Raw genomic sequence first — 19,090 nt, 5'->3', positions numbered from 1 at the left:
CCTTGGTGCTGCCACCATCACTGATGGCTCGGCCTTGTCCAGCAGTGGATATGCCTTGGATCCAGCTGGCATTGGCTCTGTCGGACACAGGGGAAGCTTCTGGCAGCTTCTCACACAAAAATACAGGAGAGGGTCTCTCCTGTAACCCCCTGCTGCCAAAGCCTGGCCACACAAGCCCAGTGCAGGTGGTCAGTATCGGCAAAGGAGGGCTGGCAGTGGCGGGGCAGGAGTTATGTGGTTTTGGGATGACATTCCTGCCCAGGGTAATGTACAGAACTGCCTCCCAGGGCAGTGGTCACAGCACTCATGTAAGCAATCACAGAGCTCATGGAGTATTTAGACAACACTCTCAGAATCACAGAGTGGGTTGGGTTGGAAGGGACCAGAGCGGGTCATCTGGTCCAACCTCCCTGCCCAAGCAGGGCCACCCCAGAGCACACAGCACAGAATTGCATCCAGATGGTTCTGGAATATCTCCAGTGAAGGAGACTCCACACCCTCTCTGGGCAAACATGTTGTGATTCCACAACCTCTCTCTAAGGCACATGATGGGATTCTTGGGGCTCTCCTGTGGACTCTGATGACAGAATCATAGAACAGCCTGAGTTGGAAAGGACCTTAAAGATCATCTTTTTCCAACCCCTTGCTGTGGACAGGGACACCTTTCACTAGACCAGGTTACTCAGAGCCTCATCCAACCTGGCTTTGAACACTTCCAGGGATGGGGCAGCCACAGATTCCCTGAGCAACCTGTTCCAGTGCCTCACCACCCTCACAGGGAAGGATTTCTTCCTAATATCAAATCTAAATCCACTCTTAGTTTGAACCCATTCCCCCTTGTCCTGTCTCTATAGGCTCTTGTAAAGTCTTTCCTCTTTCCCACTCTTTCCTGTAGGTTCCCTTCAGGTACTGGCAGGGCCACAATTTGGTCACCCCAAACCCTTCTCTTCTCCAGGCTAAACAATCCCAGTTCTCTCAGGTGGGGTCTGACCAGAGCAGAGCAGAGGGGCAGAATCCCCTCCCTCCCCTGCTGCCCACACTGCTTTGGATGCAGCCCAGGACAGGGGGTTTCTGGGCTCCCAGTGCACATGGCCGGGTCATGTCCAGCCTCTCATCCACCAGGACGAGAAGATCATCCTCCGACGATCCCGGTGGGGTCCCCTCCGAACCAGGATGCATTCCACGGCTGTTTTATCCCGAGCTCTCCGCAGGCAGCGGTGACAGCGGAGCAGGAGCTCCCGCCGCCTGCCGGCCGCGGGCGGAGCGGGCACGGAGCGGGCACGGAACGGGGCGGGCGCGGCCGCTGTTTCCCAACGAGCCCGGGGGAAGCGGCACCGCGGCGACGACATGGCGGGGCCCTGGGCCGGCCGCGGGCTGCGGGCAGGGAGCCGGAACGGGAGCCGTGAGTGCGGGAGGGAGCCGGGCGAGAGAACCGGGAGGGCAGGGGGGAGCTGGGACGGGAGCTGTGAGTGCAGGGCTGGGCCGGGCTCGTCCTGCGGCGGTGCCTTAAAGGAGCTGAGGTGCCCTGAGGAGGCCGTAGGAGAGAATGGCTGTCTGAGGGAAGGACCTTTGTGGCCGGGAACGACATTAACGTTTTCACAGAATCACAGAATGTTGGAGGTCATTCAGTCCAACCCCCTTCCCGAGGCAGGTTCATTTAGAGCAGGTGACACAGGAACGCGTCCACGTGGGCTTGGAATGTCTCCAGAGAGGGAGACACCCCGCCCTCCCTGGGTAGTTCCAGTGCTCTGCCACCCTCACTGTAAAGAAGTTCTTCCTCGTGTTGAGGTGGAACTTGTTATGTTTTAGTTTGTGGCCATTGCTCCTCGTCCTGTGGCGGGGCACCCCTAAGAAGAGTCTGGCACCATCTCCTTGGCACCCACCTTTGAGATGCTTGTTTGCATTAACGAGACCCCCCCCTCAGTTTTCTCCAGACTAAACAGGCCCAGCTCCCACAGTTTCTCCTCACGAGAGAGATAGTCGAGACATCATCTTTGTGGCCCCTTTTGCCCCTCAGAGTCCTGTGTTGTAGCTTCGTGCAGGCGCTGCAGGGACAGAGCGTGGTCACTCGCTGGGGCTGCTGAAGTGCAGACTGAGACAGACGTGTGGGTGATTGGCAGTGCAGTCTTCCCTTTTCCCCCATTTTTAGAAAACAACAGCTTATAAACAGGCTTTGAAAACTCAGAATGGGTCACACAGAATAGATCATGTCGGAAGGGACCACAGTGGATATCTGGTCCGACCTTCCTGCTCAAGCAGGGTCTGTTACTCAGGATTGTGTCCAGACAGTTATGGAATACAGTGAGGGAGACCCCACACCCTCTTTGGGTGGTCTGTTCCGGTGCTCGGTCACTGCACCATCTAGAAGTTCTAACCTCATGTTCAGGTGAAACTTCCTGGGCATCAGGTCCTGCCTGTTGTCTCTTGTCCCATTGCTCGGCACCACCGAGCAGAGCCTGGTCCATGCCCTGACCCCTCCCTGCAGACACTGACGGACACCGGTGAGGTCCCCTCTCAGTTGTCTCTTCTCCAGGCTGAACAGGCCCAGCTCCCTCTGCCTTTTCTCATGAGACAGATGCTCCAGTCTCCAAGTTGTCCTTATTGCTCTCCACTGGGCCCGCTCCAGTGTTGCTTCCTCCAGGATTGTTGCTCATGCTGGGTCTCTGCTTTGCCCAGGGCTCCTCTCCACACCAGCTGTGCCTCGGCTGGCGCCTGAGGAGATGGTTCGGATGCGCAACGAGCTCTTCACCAAAGAGAAGGAGAGGCAGTTGTCTCTCCACCCACGGATTGAGAAAATCGAGGTGAAATACACCGGGAAGTCGCACCCTGGCACCGTGTTTGTCATGAACAAGGCTTTGTCTACGCCCTACAACTGTGCCATGCGTAAGTGGGTGAGCTCCTGAGCTGACACTGTGCCACTCGTGGTGAATGTTGCTGCCAACTGAACTGGAGACTGAGTTGGTTTTTGGAGGATCTGTTAACAGCTCATCTTTCCAAGTCATTTACAAAAGTGAAACTTGCAGTTTGTTGTTACAAATGGAGGGGTTCTGAACTGATCCTGAGAAATATGGTTGATAAGTGTGTAATACTTTGGGGTTTTTTTACTTTCTTTAGATTTAAGTGAGTGGCATTGCAAGAAATCAGTTTTGGCTCTTGTGGATGGAGAAGTCTGGGATATGTACAGACCCTTGACCAAATCATGTGAAATTCAGTTCCTTACCTTCAAAGATGAAGATCCAGAGGAAGTAAACAAGGTAAGTCAGTATGTTATTCCACTGTAGATGACCCTGGTTGTCTGTCTCTTATCTCATTGCAGGTGTCCCTGATTATGACCACTTGAAGCTGTATGCCCCCTTCAGTTCTGTGTCTGTCTGCTTTCTTGAACATCGTTGTCATGAAAGTTCAGATATTTGTAATGGCTGGTTGGTGCATCATTAGGTTGTCATTAAACCAGTGTGTGGGCTATATGATGTGCTGGCGTGCCTTTCAACCTATATTGTTGCATTATTCTGTGATTTCAGACTTACCTCCAATGAAACATCTGGATTGCATTCTAAATGCAGTTTTGTTTTGATTTGGTTCTGTCTGGAGAATCATCTCTAAACAGAAGTTTAAATACTAAAGAAAGTAATCATAGAATCATAGAATGGTTTGGGTTGGAAGGGATCTTAAAGATCATCCAGTTCTAACACCCCTGCTGTGGGCAGGGACACCTTTCACTAGACCATGTTACTTCAAGCCCCATCCAACCTGGCCTTGGACATTTCCAGGAATGGAATGCTTGGGTAGACAGTTACGTCTGTGCATCATTCAGTTAAATGATGGTATTCTTTTGGAATAATTAGCTGATATTCAGCTGCTGTGGCTTGTTAGCTTCTAGGTAATAAATCCATATTCTGAAATTCCCTTTGCAGGCGTACTGGCGTTCCTGTGCCATGATCATGGCGTGTGTGCTGAAGCGGGCGTTCAAGGACGAGTACTCAGTGAGCCTCGTGAAAGCTCCAGAAGTGCCAGGTGATAGAAGTGCTCTGTGTTCATTGTCTTTTGCTGCTTCTTAAGTGAGTGTGTAATAACCAAAGTTACCAATAAATCAGAGGCTCCTTTCCCAATGATTGATGGTACTTCTCATTGGTGTGTGTATTACGTGCTGTTGCTCTTGCCTTTAATTTATAGAAATCACACTAAAAACAGTTTTATTACCAATGTACAGAAGATTAGTCCACGTGGCCACTGGGTTTCAGACCACTTAGGATTTCATAGCTGAAGTGAGTACCTCAACCTCTGTTTTGTGAAGTGACATGAGTAGGGTCTCTAGATATGATGTGATGTGTTTCTGTGAAATTTGCTCTAATAACTGCATAACCTTGTGAGCACCTGAGTTACTAAAAATGGCAAAGTCTGCACCAAATTGGAAGATTATTGAAGTACAAACAGGGTTAGCAACAGTGTCTGCTCATCTGTGACCTGATTTAAGATTTAGAAAGGTGAGAAAGCACACAAGAGAAGAGGTTGTTTCAGTAACAAAGCCTGCATGGTTATGCATTTGATATGTAAGAAGGTTGACTGCTGGTCCTTACAGGTGGAATCCTGTAACTGATTCTCTTTTTAACAATTTCAACATTTGTCTTGGTTGGTCAGCACAGGTGGATATTTCAGTTGTGCCAGGAGTTGGAATAATCTTGGCTATACTGAGCTGTATTGTAATACTGTATGTGTAGAAATAGCGTGAGCTTACTGGGTTCAAAGATTTGATTTCTAAATAGCAGTAACTGAATAAATATGCACAAAGAGTGTTGTAACAGCTACCACAGAAATTTGTGTTGCCTTTATCAGAAATTTCTGCCATGCTTGTGTCATGATAAAACATTTTACTTCAGCTCTAATATTGTCTGATTTCTCTATGCAATAAATTTCTCTTTATAATTTAATAGTTCAAATTTAGCATATGATGCTTGCAAAGGAAAAATGTGAAGTATTTTCAAAGTGTGTGGTTTTTAGTTTTTTTTCCCAGTATTAGATGCAATTTTGTTAAGCGGTATATTTTTTCCCCTCTTTAATGGGGTACTATTTTATTGACTCATTTCAAATTACTTTCTCATTCAGTGAGATTAAAATGATACAGGTTTATTCTGCCTTATTATTGTATAATCACAACTGAAAATTTTATGATGAATTTCTTGAGATAACTCTTTTTCTTCTCAATCATTTTGCTATATATGTGAGAATATAATGTGATAGTGAAATACATACTTTGTTACAAACATGAGTATTTTTGTTTGGATTGGAATTGCAGTGATCTCTGGAGCTTTCTGTTATGATGTACTTTTGGACAATAGACTGAATGAATGGAGACCAACAAATGTAAGCACTTTTCTTGCCTGGAAAGTTGTATGCCTTGTGTCCTTGTCCAGTGGTTGTTTTTTAATGAGGAAGAGGGGGGTGTATCTACACATCAGGAGTTCTCTTTGGGAGCTGATCTCTGCATTTACAATGCCCTGGCTGTGTTGCAGGGTGCTCTCAGATTTCCTTTCAGATGAAACTAAACCTTGGGTTGTCCTTCAGGTGCTTACAGGTTTTAGGTCTGTGGGGTTCTAGAGAAGGTTCTAGTCTGAAATAAATTCCAGAAACAGTTGATGTAGCTGTTGGGACCTCTGTGCCATCTCTGTTACCGTGCAGATCTGGTCCTCCTCAGCCTCTCCTGCCTGGTAATGGGGATGCAAACCCCAGTCTTTGTGTGAGTAGAGCTCTCCAAAAGTGAAAATGTTTGTAAGATGTTTATTTTCAGCTGGCGGTTTTACAGCAGAATCAGTTTGTTGCTGAACAAGAACTATGAGCACGTTCAGCTGAAGCTCCCATTAATAGCTTGCTTATATTTCATGCTCTGCAGCAAATCTGATAATCTGAACCCTCTAAATCTCAGAGCTCTTTGGGATTACAAGTATTTTACTTGTCTGGTGTCCGTTCTTGTTCCTGAACACCAGCAGAGGTGTGTGTGGCTAACAAAGCAATATTGGTACTATGCAGAATTTTTCTTCAACATGATCTTGTAGCTGAAGTAACTTACCTAAAAATATTTTCTACGTTACATTATAAATGTAATTTCTCTTCATAAAAATCTATTTATTTATGAGTAAATCTGAGTTCTGCAGAACTTCAGATTCTGGACCAAGGTGACCAATTTCTATTTATTAAATATTCAGTACCTTTCTTTTCCCTTTGAGTCGATCCAAAGAGAGGACATTTACAAGTGACGTCACCACTCTGGGAAACAAGATATACAGATGAATATTTAGCAGTAGTGAGACTGTATGTATATATATCATGTAGGGAAAACCTGAGAAGTTTAATTAATATATGTTGTTTCCCATGGACAAATTCCTTTTGGTTTGATTGGACACTGAATCAGTCCATTTAAACAGGGATGATCTGTAGCAATATGCATTTAGGATTTGTAGTAGATGATCTTTGTTGTTTTGACTAAAATTTAGTGTTTACTGTGCTAATTTATCCATTCACTACAGCCGAGAAACAGTGGTTATAGTTTCATATGCCCTGTTTTTTAGGAAAACTTCCGTTCTCTTACAAGAGATGCCAAAAAGCTAATCTATCAAGACCTGCCCTTTGAAACACTGTTTGTTGAAGCAAAAGTAGCACGTGAAATGTTTCTGCATAACAGGCAAGTGTGTGAAGTTGCTTTTCGTTCAAAAAGGCAATTAGAAATCAATTCAAATCTCTGCTTGCTTTTGTAAATCTAAAATAAGATGTGACAGGTGAAGTGGGAAGGTACTTTTCCCACTGCTCCGAATCAGCCTGTCTTCATTCTTTTTGTCACGCTAACTTATTTAATTTTTAATGTTCTCTTCAGAGCCCAACACCAGGCACTTTAGTGGATGTAGTTTTGTGACAAACTGAAAGGCTGTAAGACTGCTTTTGTTCACTAGTTGAGTGTCAAGATTTCTCTACTATCAGATCGAAGCTCTCATGGTTAATCTTGGCATGGTAGTTTCTCAGCCTTTGCTGAAAGGCTTTCATATTTAAAGAGAAGTAAGTTTCTCATGTCTTGGTATCTTTAAATGAAGATTTGGTGAAATGCAGGTTTTTAGCTCTACAGGGGAGAAATGGCTAAAATACTCTGGTCTGTGCTACAAAAATATCTTGTTCAAAACAGTCTATGCTGAAAAAACCCCACTTCGGCAATGTTTTGGGAAAAAAAATCTTCAGTCCACAGCTTTTTGGCAGTTGGAGAGATGTGGGGGGAGAAATGATAAATAATTTATAATTTTGTGGACTGGAATGGACTGTTTCAGTAGGAAGGGACCTACAACAATGCGTGTTGTCATTAGGAATTTAAACCTATCTCAAAGCTCACATAAATACAAACATTTTTCAGGATGCCCCTTATATTGGTTTCTGAAGTATTCTCATAAGAACTGGGTGCTGAAGGTGAGGATTTTTAAAAATAATTTTCTTGTCTTGTTCAGATACAAAATGGAGATGATAGAACGAAAAGCTTCCCAGAATATGGAAGGAATTGTAATGTTACACAGGTGAGCAAAACTGAACTCTCATTCTGTAATGATTTCATCATACTGCAAGTACTCTCTGCAAATGATAAGAGCAAGTTACTTATGATGGTGTAAATTTAAGAATCACTTGTGTTCATTGCTGCTCTGTACTCTGTCTAGGGTTGTTTGGGCTGGTTTGTTTTTTTTTTAATAACCATTATTCTGTGATACTATGTGATACTACATTTCCATTTCTTGTTATGTTAAAGGTAGTAATTGCCAGAGCAGTCTTACTGCTTTCAATGCTTTTACATGAAATCTAAATAAACCTCTAGAGCTTTGCAGGTTAAATAACATGCAAGCCAAATACTTGTTTGAAAACAAGAGTTAGCATTGTATGGTGGATTTTTCGTCTTAAGTTTTTGAGATCTTCCTAACTGGCAAACTACTGCCTTGTAGTGGTGGAGGTGAGAATGGAACAGCCTCCTGGGATACATAAAGTTCTTAGACTGGAGTCAGGAAGCTTGTATTGCATCTCAGGCAATTAAAAGAATTTCTCTCTAGCTTAGGCTAGTGTAGGATATTCATTTTTCTAGATGTCTAAATTGTTGTCTGAAAGGTCTTGAAAAAAATCCTGTGCAGGTTGTAAACACTGTACTCTGGAAAATGAGTGATCTTGGAGACAAATCTTTTTCTGGTGAATGACAGAATTATCCCAGTTTTAGAGACAACATGGCATCAAAGATTTGTTAAACCAAGGATCCTTTCCTAGACATGAAGTTTAAATTTGAAGTTTAAATTTCCTAAGTTAATTTAAGGAAATAGTGTGACCTGTACTTTTTGTTCAGGAAACCTAAAAATGCTGAATGAAGATTTGTTTAGATTTGTTTTGGTATTTGTGTGGATTTTCTTTTTGTTGATTGGAATCGGCTAATCAAAAATAAAACCTAATCTTGCTTGTACTTTTCTCTGAATATGTTTGACATAGGTTGTTGGGGTTTTTTTCTCCCATCAGGTTTGGTGACTTTGTAGATGTTACTGAAGGCCCTCATATTCCAAGGACAAGTTTCTGTTTCCAGTATGAGATAACGGCAGCCCATAATCTTCAGACTGACCGATCTGAATTGATAAGGAGGTTCCAGGGTGTGTCACTGCCAGTCCATTTGAGGGTAATTATTTTGTACAGGTTTTCTTTATTTAAATTAGGGCATTTCGCTTACGTTTTTGATCTTTATTATGTGCTGTGCTGGCAGCTGAACATAATTCAGAGATGAGAACAGGAGAAAAGGAAGGCCCATGATGAGGACCATGTTGGATATTTAGGAGTTGTTTTCCTAGAATTGTTGTGGTTGTGGAATCAGAGCTAGAAAAGTTTGCATCAAAGGTGTTTTTTTGGTTGTGCAATTTCTGCATGGATAGTTCATTCACCTTCATGAAAGAGCAGAACTTGGAATTTATACTCATAATGCAGGATATAATTGAAAATCTTCCAAGACACCAAAGTAAAACTTAACAATGACAGAAGACGTCCTTATGCTAATCAGTCTTAAACAAAGGCTTTGCAGAACTGTAGGTGGAGGAGAAAGTCTTTCTTCCCATTCCTATTGACTTAGAAAATTTTGACCTGTGTTGTAGCACATGTGCTATTGTCTCAGCTGGGGAAGTTTTCAAGGGTTTCTCATCTCATCTCATCTCATCTCATCTCTGTGGCCCTGGGCAGGGACACCTTCCACTAGAACAGGTTGCTCAGAGCCCATCCAGCCTGGCCTTGAACACTTCCAGGAATGGATCATGTGATGGGCAGACATTTATTCAAGTCCCCCAAAGGAATACTGAAATTGTTATCTGTAGCATCTGAGCTAGGCATTATTACGGCTTTGTGCCATCATTTCTGTATATTTGTCAGAGTCTATTCTACCATAGGATTATTTTTTACCTCACTAACATCATTTAATGTCATGTCACTCAGGCTCACCACACCGTGTGGCCCAGACTGCTGGAAAGATCAAAGAGGCTGGTAAGTGTCATTAGTGATGAAGTGCAGTTTAGCAAATACCGAGGTATGCTGGGGTAGAGAATTTGAATGATTAGAGGTGGGTATTATATTCAAGAGTGTATTTTTTTGGAATTGAAATATTCACAGGCGAAGAAAGATCAGAAATCTAACTGCTTGTGTAGTAGAGGACCTGCTAGTATTGTTTCTGGAGTGTGGTTATTAAAATACATTGTGCCATTTAAAAAAAACCCTGTACACTATCCAATTGATATGATTGCTAGAATTAAAAGAAATGGGGCAAACTGTGTCAGACTTTACATCCATGGCTCGGAAGCTGTCTGCTTCGAAGAGTCCCACATGTTTTTTATAGAAGTAATTTAAACTGTTGATATCATCTTATATCACCTTAATCTTGGTATTAAGTGTATCTAATATTTGAAATTATTTTTTCCTGTTTCAATCATGAACGTGGGAATATTTACGCTTACCTTGATTTTAGCTAACAAGTTTTCTGCCACAGGTTTGAGAGAACAGATGTTAACATGTTTCTTATGAATAAATACAGGGATAAAATCTAATACCACTGGTTAAATCACAGAATGGCCTGGGTTGGAAGAGATCTTTAAGATCATCTAGTTCCAACCCCTGCCATGGGCGTGGACACCTTCCACTACACCAGGTTACTCAGAGCTCCATCCGACCTGTCCTTGAACCTAGGTGGAAATTAGTGGAGATAAAAGGGAATGCTCTTTCAATAAACTGCATAAATCGCTACTTCGGGCATTTTTTTTCCTGTTTAAAAGCTACATGGCAAATGAGTTTCTTGCAAACACTCTTCTGTTAAAGAACCAATGTTTCAAAGTTGAAATGTACTTACCCATGAGAAGCTTTACAATGTTTCAATAAATGCAAAAGGCAAATTTTTAAGATAAATGGAACTATAAAATGCCATAAGCTACATATAACCAGAGACTCACTATCAAGGCATTTTTAAACGTAGGAAATCTGTTTAAGAATTAAACAACAGATGCTTTGGAGCCTTCAGATCAAACATTTTACTCATGTATGTGGTGGGAGAGAAAAAGAAATGCTATATGTCTCTTGCAACTTGTTAGCCATGGATGTGTTCTGAGCCTACCCTACAGTATTTTCTATGAACTTAGTTTGAATATTCTTGTCCTTCAGGTTGTTTAATTTTGGAGAAAATAATTGTCTTTGTAAGCTGTGCTTTATTGTTACACTGACAGTATGGGGGCATTTTCAGTATCAAATAGAACTAAATAATTTTTTAAAAAGTAACAAAATTTGTATGTTTCTGCAGGTCACTGAAGAAAAACACGTAGAAGCAGTGGCAGAACAACTTGAGGCAAAAGATGGAACTGAAGAAGGAAAAACTGTATCATTAAATTAACTTGAACCTCTAAATGTACATAATAAAATGTGTATTTTTACATGACTCATATAAAAATGTCTTGGGTAATTAATTTGAATTCTGTGGACCTTAATCATGGATAGGTGTAAAAGACAGGAATTTATGAGACGTTTCAATCCACTTCAAAGACTTCACTAAAGGAAAAAGGGTAGAGAGGAGAGAAGGTAGTGTTTTATTTGCAATAATTCATCTTGCAAGTTACCCCTCTCCTTACCTTTATGACAGCAGTTGTATATATCTGTGTGTTGTTGCTTCCTGAAACAGAAAGTTGAGACAAACAGTATCTTGAAAAGATACCCTTAAAAGGTTCCAAAATAGTATTATTTTACTAATCTTGGTTTCCTGTCAGAATTGAATTAGCTACTCTATTGTGTTTCAGGTTGCAAAGTCTCCATTCGGTAGAGAACTGTGTAATTGCCACTGCTTGAGTTTAGCTGTTAGTCTCTGCTGCACGAGTGCAGTTGAAGATCATTTTCCAGAACATAACAGGAATGTAGTTCATTACCTGCATCCCCAGTGTAGTAAGATTTATTATTCCTTTTCTTCCTTTGATAATTAAATGTGATGACTTCAATTAAATTTCACAAGGGGGTTTTGTTAGACGATGTTTTCTGACATTTTGTTATTTTTGTCCCCGAGTCATTAGAACTGTTTTCATTATACCAGAGGAGATTTTCATTACTTTTTGAAGTGCAAATATTTTCTCTGAATTTTATCCCAATTACTATTTTTACCATTAACTGCATCACTTGCTTTCTAATTGAATTGACACTAGAGTTTTGTGAGAGCAGGGTAGCAATTCAGTACAATACATGTAGATAAGGAAGTCTGACCTACCTTAATCAAACTAAATAACCAGCAAATGCAGAATGTTTTGGAGCATGGAAGAAATGCAAGAGGTGATAGTAGCTTTTAGTGAAATTGCAGAAGTCTGCTTAAGGTATGTATTAAAATGTGTTTGCTCCTAAGTGTTAAATTCAACACTTCTTTACTTCTTTCAAGTACAGCCCATGTCTTCTCAGAGTACTTGAAAAACTTGGGTTTTTTTCCTTCTCTTGATTAGTGCTGCTGAGGACTTTCTATAATGGTTATCAGATGCTTAATTTTTTAAATGAGATTTTCGATTCAAGGTTTACCTTAAAAGTACACACATACATTTACACACTCTGTATGTTTTCATTAAATCTAACCTGCCAGAGTATGCTGTGGCTTTGAACCTGTAGTTCTGGTGCTGCTGAAAAAGCAGGCCTTGATTCTTGTCTTGAGAAACACAAACGTGCTGTTTGTGTTGTTTTCTTTTTAATACAGTACCTGCCGTCCCTGATTAACCCCAGACTGTAGTGAAGTTTTACCAGTGGCATCTGACTCAGGAGGTCTGTTTTGAATCCTAAGCCAGTTATATTACAACCCACACAGTCTTCTGATGTCTGCTCTCAGTTCAGAATTCCTCCTGGATTCCACCACCTGCAGAGAAGGGTGAGAACGCCACTTCCCCTTAGGAAATTTTGTAACCTTTGCTGGAATTTCAGAGCTTTTCTGTTTTGTTTGTTTGTTTGTTTGTTTGTTTTGTGGGGGAGAAAACTTTGCCTTTGTAGTGTTTTAAGTTTTGAAAGGCATACAGCTGGGCTGAAAAGTCTGGAGAGGGAATTTCCCTTTCCTGACCTTTACTGGGTTAGGACAAGCAGATGTAGAATTGGCAGGAAGGGGAATTTGCAGCAGAACCTGGGGAACCTGCCAAGCTCCGGCCACTGGGTGGGAGCATCAGCTTGGGGAGGAGAAGGAGAAGCACCACACAGGTGAATCCCAGTGGAAGGGGCTTTTATGAGTACAGAACTACAGGACTGAAAATGCTGTTGAGGTCTGCCAGCTGATGAGTTCTGAAACAAACCCTTTCCCAGAGATCTGTGCATAAAAAGTGGAAGCTCAAACTTCTGCAGAACTTGGTCCTAACTTGCGTCTCGGCTTCCGTTGACTCCAGAAGGCAGGTCTTCCTTAAAGAGAGGTGGAGGTGGAGGATGCCTTTGAAAAGCACCAGGATTCTCACAGAGGACAGTAGCAGTTAAGAGAACTGTATAATAGAAGGCAGTGTCCACTTCTTTATCACCACAGCAATTTTTGAAGTAGGAATGCAGATTCAAGTCCCTGTTCTGCCAGACAGGGATTCAGAGCCACATGTGCAGGGGGAAACATCTGTGTTTTCTGGGGGGGATGGATCATAAGGTACTTTGAGTACTCTCTACCTGATCTGTATGAAGTGATGGCACTGCTAGAAAACAGTCCTGAACATTTCTTGGGTGAGTGTGAGAGCAAATGGAAGCACTGCTCAGTGCCAGGGCAGCCACAGAGCAGCAAGGAGATCCCAACCCTGAGTTCAGGGCTGTTTCTCTATTTTACCATTGATTGTTGGTGTGTAAAATGCTGATCTTGTCTGCCAAGGGGACTGTTGCAGCAGCTGGGTTAGAGTAATGCTTTAAAACTCTTTTTGCCTTCAAGTTTTCTGAACTTCTGCTGAAGTGTGGGGTGTGTTCCAGCCTGGCTGTTTGGGTCTGTGCTCCAACATACATCTGCAACTATCCCTACACACCAAAGTTAAAGCTATGGGGTTATATAAAATACCAAAATGGGTATGGCAAAGCTCTGGCTGAGTGTGGATTCTATATGTATGTCACTGTCCTGCCCATCCTGGGTCCTGGCCCAATCTTCTCCATGGGAAGAGACCATGACTGGTCAGTTCAAAAAGAGACAAGAAAGGAGATGCTGTCCTTTTCTTTACTGAACACTAGGAAGCTGCAAGGATTAGGGGTGAGTAGATGGACAGAAGAGACTGCAGAATTAAGCCAAGTGCCCTCCTTGAGTATTTATCTTTATTAAACTTTATTTTGGGTGTAAAGAGGCAATTTTACTCTACCTGTTCAGCAAAAGAACTGCAGAGCCAGGTAAAGGTCAGGAAGAATCTAGGAAGGCACCATCCTGCAAAGTGGAGAAAGGGGAGGGCAGGGTCACTTAGGTCAACATACACGAGCAGAAGACAACACTGGCCAGATTCTGATAAGGAATAAATAAATAAGAATCTTTTTGTGGTGAAAGTAGTGAGATACTGGAATATGTTGTTCAGAGAAGTGGTGAATACCTGAACCTTGGAAATGTTCAAGGGCAGCTTGGACAGGGCATGGAACAGCCAGGTCTAGTGTAAGGTGTTCCTGTCCATGGCAGGGGCATTGGAACTAGATGATCTTTAAGGTCCCTTTGAATCCAAACCCTTCCAGGATTCTGTGATGACAGGGTAAAGACAGGAACTGAGGCTTGTATCCTATTTACACATCCCAGTAGTAGCTCCATGGCTTCTCGTATTCAACTTGTTCCTCCTTCTGCCTCTTGTTTAAAAGAGAGTAAAAAATTTTGAGCCTCTCCTTTTATTTACCATTTTTATCTAAAAAAGAAACTCTACACTAAGGGTAAAGCTACGTGGTGCATTGATCCTGAGAGATGGAAGAAGGAAGGTTGAGCTGAGTCAATTCCAGCTGAGAGATATGACCAACTGAGAATTTGTTTTCTAAAGGGGAGTATTCTGTATTTCATGTTATTGTGGGTTTTGTAGATAGAGAAGGCAATTGGGATATAGCCTGACTTATTTCGTAAGAGAAGGAATTAAACGTCAAGAGAGTTATTTTTTTCTTACCAAGGAAGTAAAGCTCTTCCCTGGAAAACTGAACACATGCAAGTGATGAAAACCCTCAATCCTCAGTGGACATCAAGTCCTTTTATGACAGCAGCCAGAATGAGCTTCCCTTTCTATTTTAACCTCTCACAAGAAATAATCTCTTTCTGCTCTTTGATAACTTATCTAGAGCTAGACCACTCAGTTTAGTGCAGTACTTTGTTATATTTGAAACCAACGAACTTGCTACATTTATTTTACAATTTTTTGAAGGAATCCAAACACTGGAACTAGGCAGCATAGGGGTGTTTGATGGGAAGAGTTGGCACTGGATATTTCTTGAAGAGCAGCGACCATCTGAAAATGGTAATGCTGTCATGCTGTGGTCTTTCACGAGATTTAACCCCAGTCATGGATAGCATTAACATTTGTTCAGAGTAAAAAGAAAACCTATTGTTTTAATATCTGCTAACATAACATCCACAACCTAATATGCCTGCTTTTCTGGGGAATCAGCTGTGCAAAAAGAACACATAGAATGAGTCTAATGACCATATTTATGTTTGCTGTCTATTTTTTAAGTTTGCAAGTTACTCAACTTACAGTTTAAAGAGAGAACACGTAAGGGAACAAATATTTGATTTTTATAGCATGACTATGAATCAGGATGGTGTGTGGCAAGACCCATTTTCTTCCTTAAGATGCCTTCTATTGGCACGTGTCTATATAGGATAGAAATGGGAAGTCCAAGCTGGGGAGTGGGAAGGTGGATTGAAGTGAGGAGTCACAGCTGGTCATTGTTTTGGTACTGGGTCATTCACAAGCACTAAGACAGTGCTGTATTCCAGGTACACTGCTCTGATGTTAATCAAAACCTTTGAAGAAGAGAAAAACATCTCTTACTGTTTGCAGGCCTTGGGGTGCTGTGCAATAAATGAGACTTCTTTAAATGCAATGAATAACCAAGGAAAATACCATGTAAAATCTTTTTGTGAGCACAGTTGACATAATAGATGTAATCACTTGATTAGTATTTCGCTTTAATTTATACATCCCATGGGGGAATTTAAGCTGTGGAGACAAGCTCAGGAGCATCACCAGATCCTGTGTTTCACAGAAATCTTAGCTTTAAAATTATCTTTAAAAGTCAGTCACACAGCAACTCTAAGTTCTGGAACCATGTCAAGGCAGCACCAAACTTACTGCTGGTTCTCTGGTAAGCGCACCATGGAAGACAGGCAGCAGTGACCTGTGAGTCCTCCTGTTGCTGGGGGCTTGGGGACCATCTTGGCTGCAGCTGGAGAACTGGATACTGCCAACGTTGCCTCAAAAGGACAGGGAAATCAAACCAACTTTCACCTTGTCCCAAGAAATGAGAATTTCTATCAACTCACCTCTCTTTTGCTGCAGTTCTCTTCCTGCTTTCAAAGCCATTTCCCTCCAAAGCTAATAAGACTTTGCTTTTCTTCACCAAACTGTGCTTCACCACATTGAGAATTCCCTCTCAGACCTATGGCTCTGGTGTTGGAAGGGCTGATACTTTTACTTTTTAGTGGTCATGGCCCCCAGGCTGTGTGCATCCTCCAGGGAGCCCTTGAACTTACAGCCTGATTTGGAAAACATTTATACCTTGCAGCAGTTCTGTCTCAGTGGAAAAATCACGTTCAGTGAGACTCTTTGTTTGTGAGACTCTTTTGTGTGTGAGACCATTGATTCAGGGGTGTCTGCGGTCTCGGGTGCTCTGTGATTTTACCTCATGCTGGAGGCTCACAGACAGAACACTGATAACAGAAAAAGGTCTTTGTATTGGTACAGCACACACATTAACCTGATTCCTTAATTAATGGTGAGTACTTTGAGGTTTTTGGGTTCCCCTTCTGCTCCTCCATCAAATTAATGTTTCATAGCTAAACTATTCACTAAGCAAATTTAAGTAGAGTATAAGAGGGAGAGTTTTAAAGACTGGCTCTATCTCTCAGGTTTTGTGACTGTGAGTATTCAGTAACTCTTTTGACCTTCCACAAAATAAATATGGCAATACTTTCCTATTTCTCTGCAATTTTCTAAGACTTATTCTAGAAGTTTGGAATGCACTGATAGTCCTAAAGTAAACTAAAGATATTTTAATTTTCTCATAGTAACCCACTGACATTTCTCCTGACAATGAAATTGCAGAGAAACATTTTCTGTCAGTTTTTTTTCTTACATGTAACAAAATGATATAGAAACGAGTAAAATGCACAGTTTTACATGCCAAAAGTTTAATTCATCATGTTTTGTTACTAAATAAAAATGAAGAAATTAAATATTTGTGTGGAAGAGCTAAAAAGCAATAAGACAGAATAAAAAGCAGGTGGTTGTGTTCAAAATGTTACGTTTGACATCTAGTAAGAGTTTGCTGATACACAGAGCTGCTTTTTCCCCGGCTTTTCCAACTCTAAACCCAGCAAGCATTCTAGCCAAGTGTGTTTGTCTGCAGAACAACTTGTGTTTTTGCACGTAGAGTGGAGGTTTTCCCAGCAGAACACTGACTGATTCACAATTTCTGTTCTCCTCCCACAGCAGCAGTTTGGTCCGTGTGAATTCTGGTAAGAGGCTTGGTACAGTGTTAATGCTAACATGTAGGAGTCAGTCAGAGGTAAAAACCCCTATCACGATTAGCATTAACAACATACAGCCTACAGAAGAAGTCTAGAGGCTGGAGTATGAGACATAAAGAACTGAAACCACTGTTTTTTCCCCTCGATAGACCTAAGAAAAACCAAAAAAAAGGACAAAAAAAAAGACATGCATATTAAAAAACTGTGTCAGAGGAAGTACAGACGTCGGAGAGAAAATTACTGTAGTTAGTAAAATATACAGGAACTGTTTTCTGTACATTTTAAATGAGACAAACTTGCAATTGTTTTAGTTACTTTTATGAGAGAACCAGAATGCATCGAGCAGTGAGAGCATTGAGCTTGCTTGGAGCAGAAGGAATACAGGTGATTGCATGGTCTTGCCTAATTTTGAATCCCTTTGTATATCAGTTAATGAAGACTACTAATATCAGCCTAGTGCCTCAAAATGTTTAAGAACTCAAAGTAAACAAAAGCAAAAACTAGTTGGAATGATTTTTACTTAAGAGAAAATGCCTCTCAGGAGGGCTGACTGTTTAACAGGACGTGAGAAACAGAGCTAAAAAATTGGTTTCATCAGTATTCGAGATTTATGATTAAACAACAAACATTCCTTTGGACTCTGGAATAAATGATCACTGAGAGGAGAGAAAACCTGTTGGACAGATTTAATTGCTGGTCTAGAATCCATACACAGGGCTCCTACATCCTCATTCCAATAGGTTAGAATGAGATTAATGACTATAATTGCCTGTGTTGAACAATATACTGTTTGCTAATCACTTCATAATATTAACCAGTCCATTTACTGATGCTTTGACCATAAAATTAATGTGCTAAATTTTCTGACTAAAGTTGAATATTTTTTTTTACTTTTTTTTCCAGCCTACTGTGAACTCTTCCCTGGAAACTAACAAGGAGACATAGTTGTAGAAATCAGTAATTCTTAAAAATATTTCCAAAATGTGCAAAGACATCACACAAGAAATACAAATACAATCAGTAGAAGAAAAGTTAGAGAATCCTCATTATACATCAAATTATCTGATTTATTTTACAATTTTTAGTTACTTACATCAGTTATAAGGGTGGAATAGCTGAGACAGTCATTCCAAGCAGTTTTAAAAAGGCCTAAGTGATGCCCAGTTAGTTCTCTGCTAAGTGTGTCTTGATTGAAATAAGTTTTCTTTCTCCATCCTTCTAAAATAAAATACCAGCTCCTGGGCAGAATTCATAAATAGTTGAATCTTGTTTGCTTTCTGTTTAGTCTCCCAGTAACCACTTAAAGAAAACAACAACCACCTTTCTGTTGTTTAATCAAAAAGTAACAAAAAAACCCGTATGGGAAATGAGACATTATATATGAGGCAGTCTTGGAGATCTTCTTTGTATGTAAATTTAAAGAAACTTGTGTATTTTTATAACTTCCCTACAGTTACTAACACATGTTTTAAGAGGAAGTTAAAATGTCATAGTAAGACTGTGATCTAATTTAGAGATTTTAGGGAAATTACCTTTTACTTTGTGCCACTCTAAATGAAACCAGCCGAGTACATGGCTGTGATGTGCAAGTAGCAAACAAAAATTCCAAGGTGAATATAAAATTTTGGTAGGCAGAAAAAAAGCGGTTCAGAAATTTCCAAACCTCAAATTTCAGATGATGATTCAGAGCTCTGGTGAGTGTTCAAACTAAACTCCTACTGAAGTCAGGCACTGAGACCTGTGGTGTAAGATTTGCATTTGTGGGCAATGAAGTTAAACAGTTTCTAAACCTGTGATAAAATGTGTGTATGTGTAAGGTGAGGGGTACAGTTCAGGGGAGGAGGATGAGAGACAAAAGTTAAGACATTAAGTTATTTTTTTTTTTGTTTGGGTATTTTT

General features: G+C 41.2%; 1 protein-coding gene across 1 annotated transcript; it reads left to right on the top strand.

Annotated features, from left to right (window-relative positions):
- The first annotated feature begins 1,326 nt into the window (after positions 1–1,326).
- Positions 1,327–10,969, top strand: MRPL39 (mitochondrial ribosomal protein L39). The gene is made up of 10 exons (XM_050333602.1): positions 1,327–1,402; positions 2,677–2,883; positions 3,115–3,254; positions 3,915–4,014; positions 5,294–5,361; positions 6,564–6,676; positions 7,482–7,547; positions 8,521–8,674; positions 9,475–9,522; positions 10,823–10,969. The coding sequence occupies exons 1-10, from the start codon at positions 1,348–1,350 to the stop codon at positions 10,910–10,912; spliced, it is 1,041 nt and encodes a 346-aa protein (XP_050189559.1). The 5' UTR covers positions 1,327–1,347; the 3' UTR covers positions 10,913–10,969.
- Positions 10,970–19,090: the final 8,121 nt, after the last annotated feature.

Source organism: Myiozetetes cayanensis, unplaced genomic scaffold (genome assembly GCF_022539395.1).
Source record: "Myiozetetes cayanensis isolate MyiCay16 unplaced genomic scaffold, myiCay2020 scf5-8, whole genome shotgun sequence".
Classification (NCBI taxonomy): domain Eukaryota; kingdom Metazoa; phylum Chordata; class Aves; order Passeriformes; family Tyrannidae; genus Myiozetetes; species Myiozetetes cayanensis.
Note: the sequence above shows the minus strand (reverse complement) of the source record. Positions and strands in the feature narration are given on the sequence as shown.

Coding starts and splice junctions, on each gene's coding strand:
- MRPL39 (XM_050333602.1), top strand. CDS start 1,348: ATGGCGGGGCCCTGGGCCGGCCGCGGGCTGCGGGCAGGGAGCCGGAAC. Junction 1,403..2,676: donor AGGGAGCCGGAACGGGAGCC/GTGAGTGCGGGA, acceptor TGCTTTGCCCAG/GGCTCCTCTCCACACCAGCT. Junction 6,677..7,481: donor GAAATGTTTCTGCATAACAG/GCAAGTGTGTGA, acceptor TGTCTTGTTCAG/ATACAAAATGGAGATGATAG.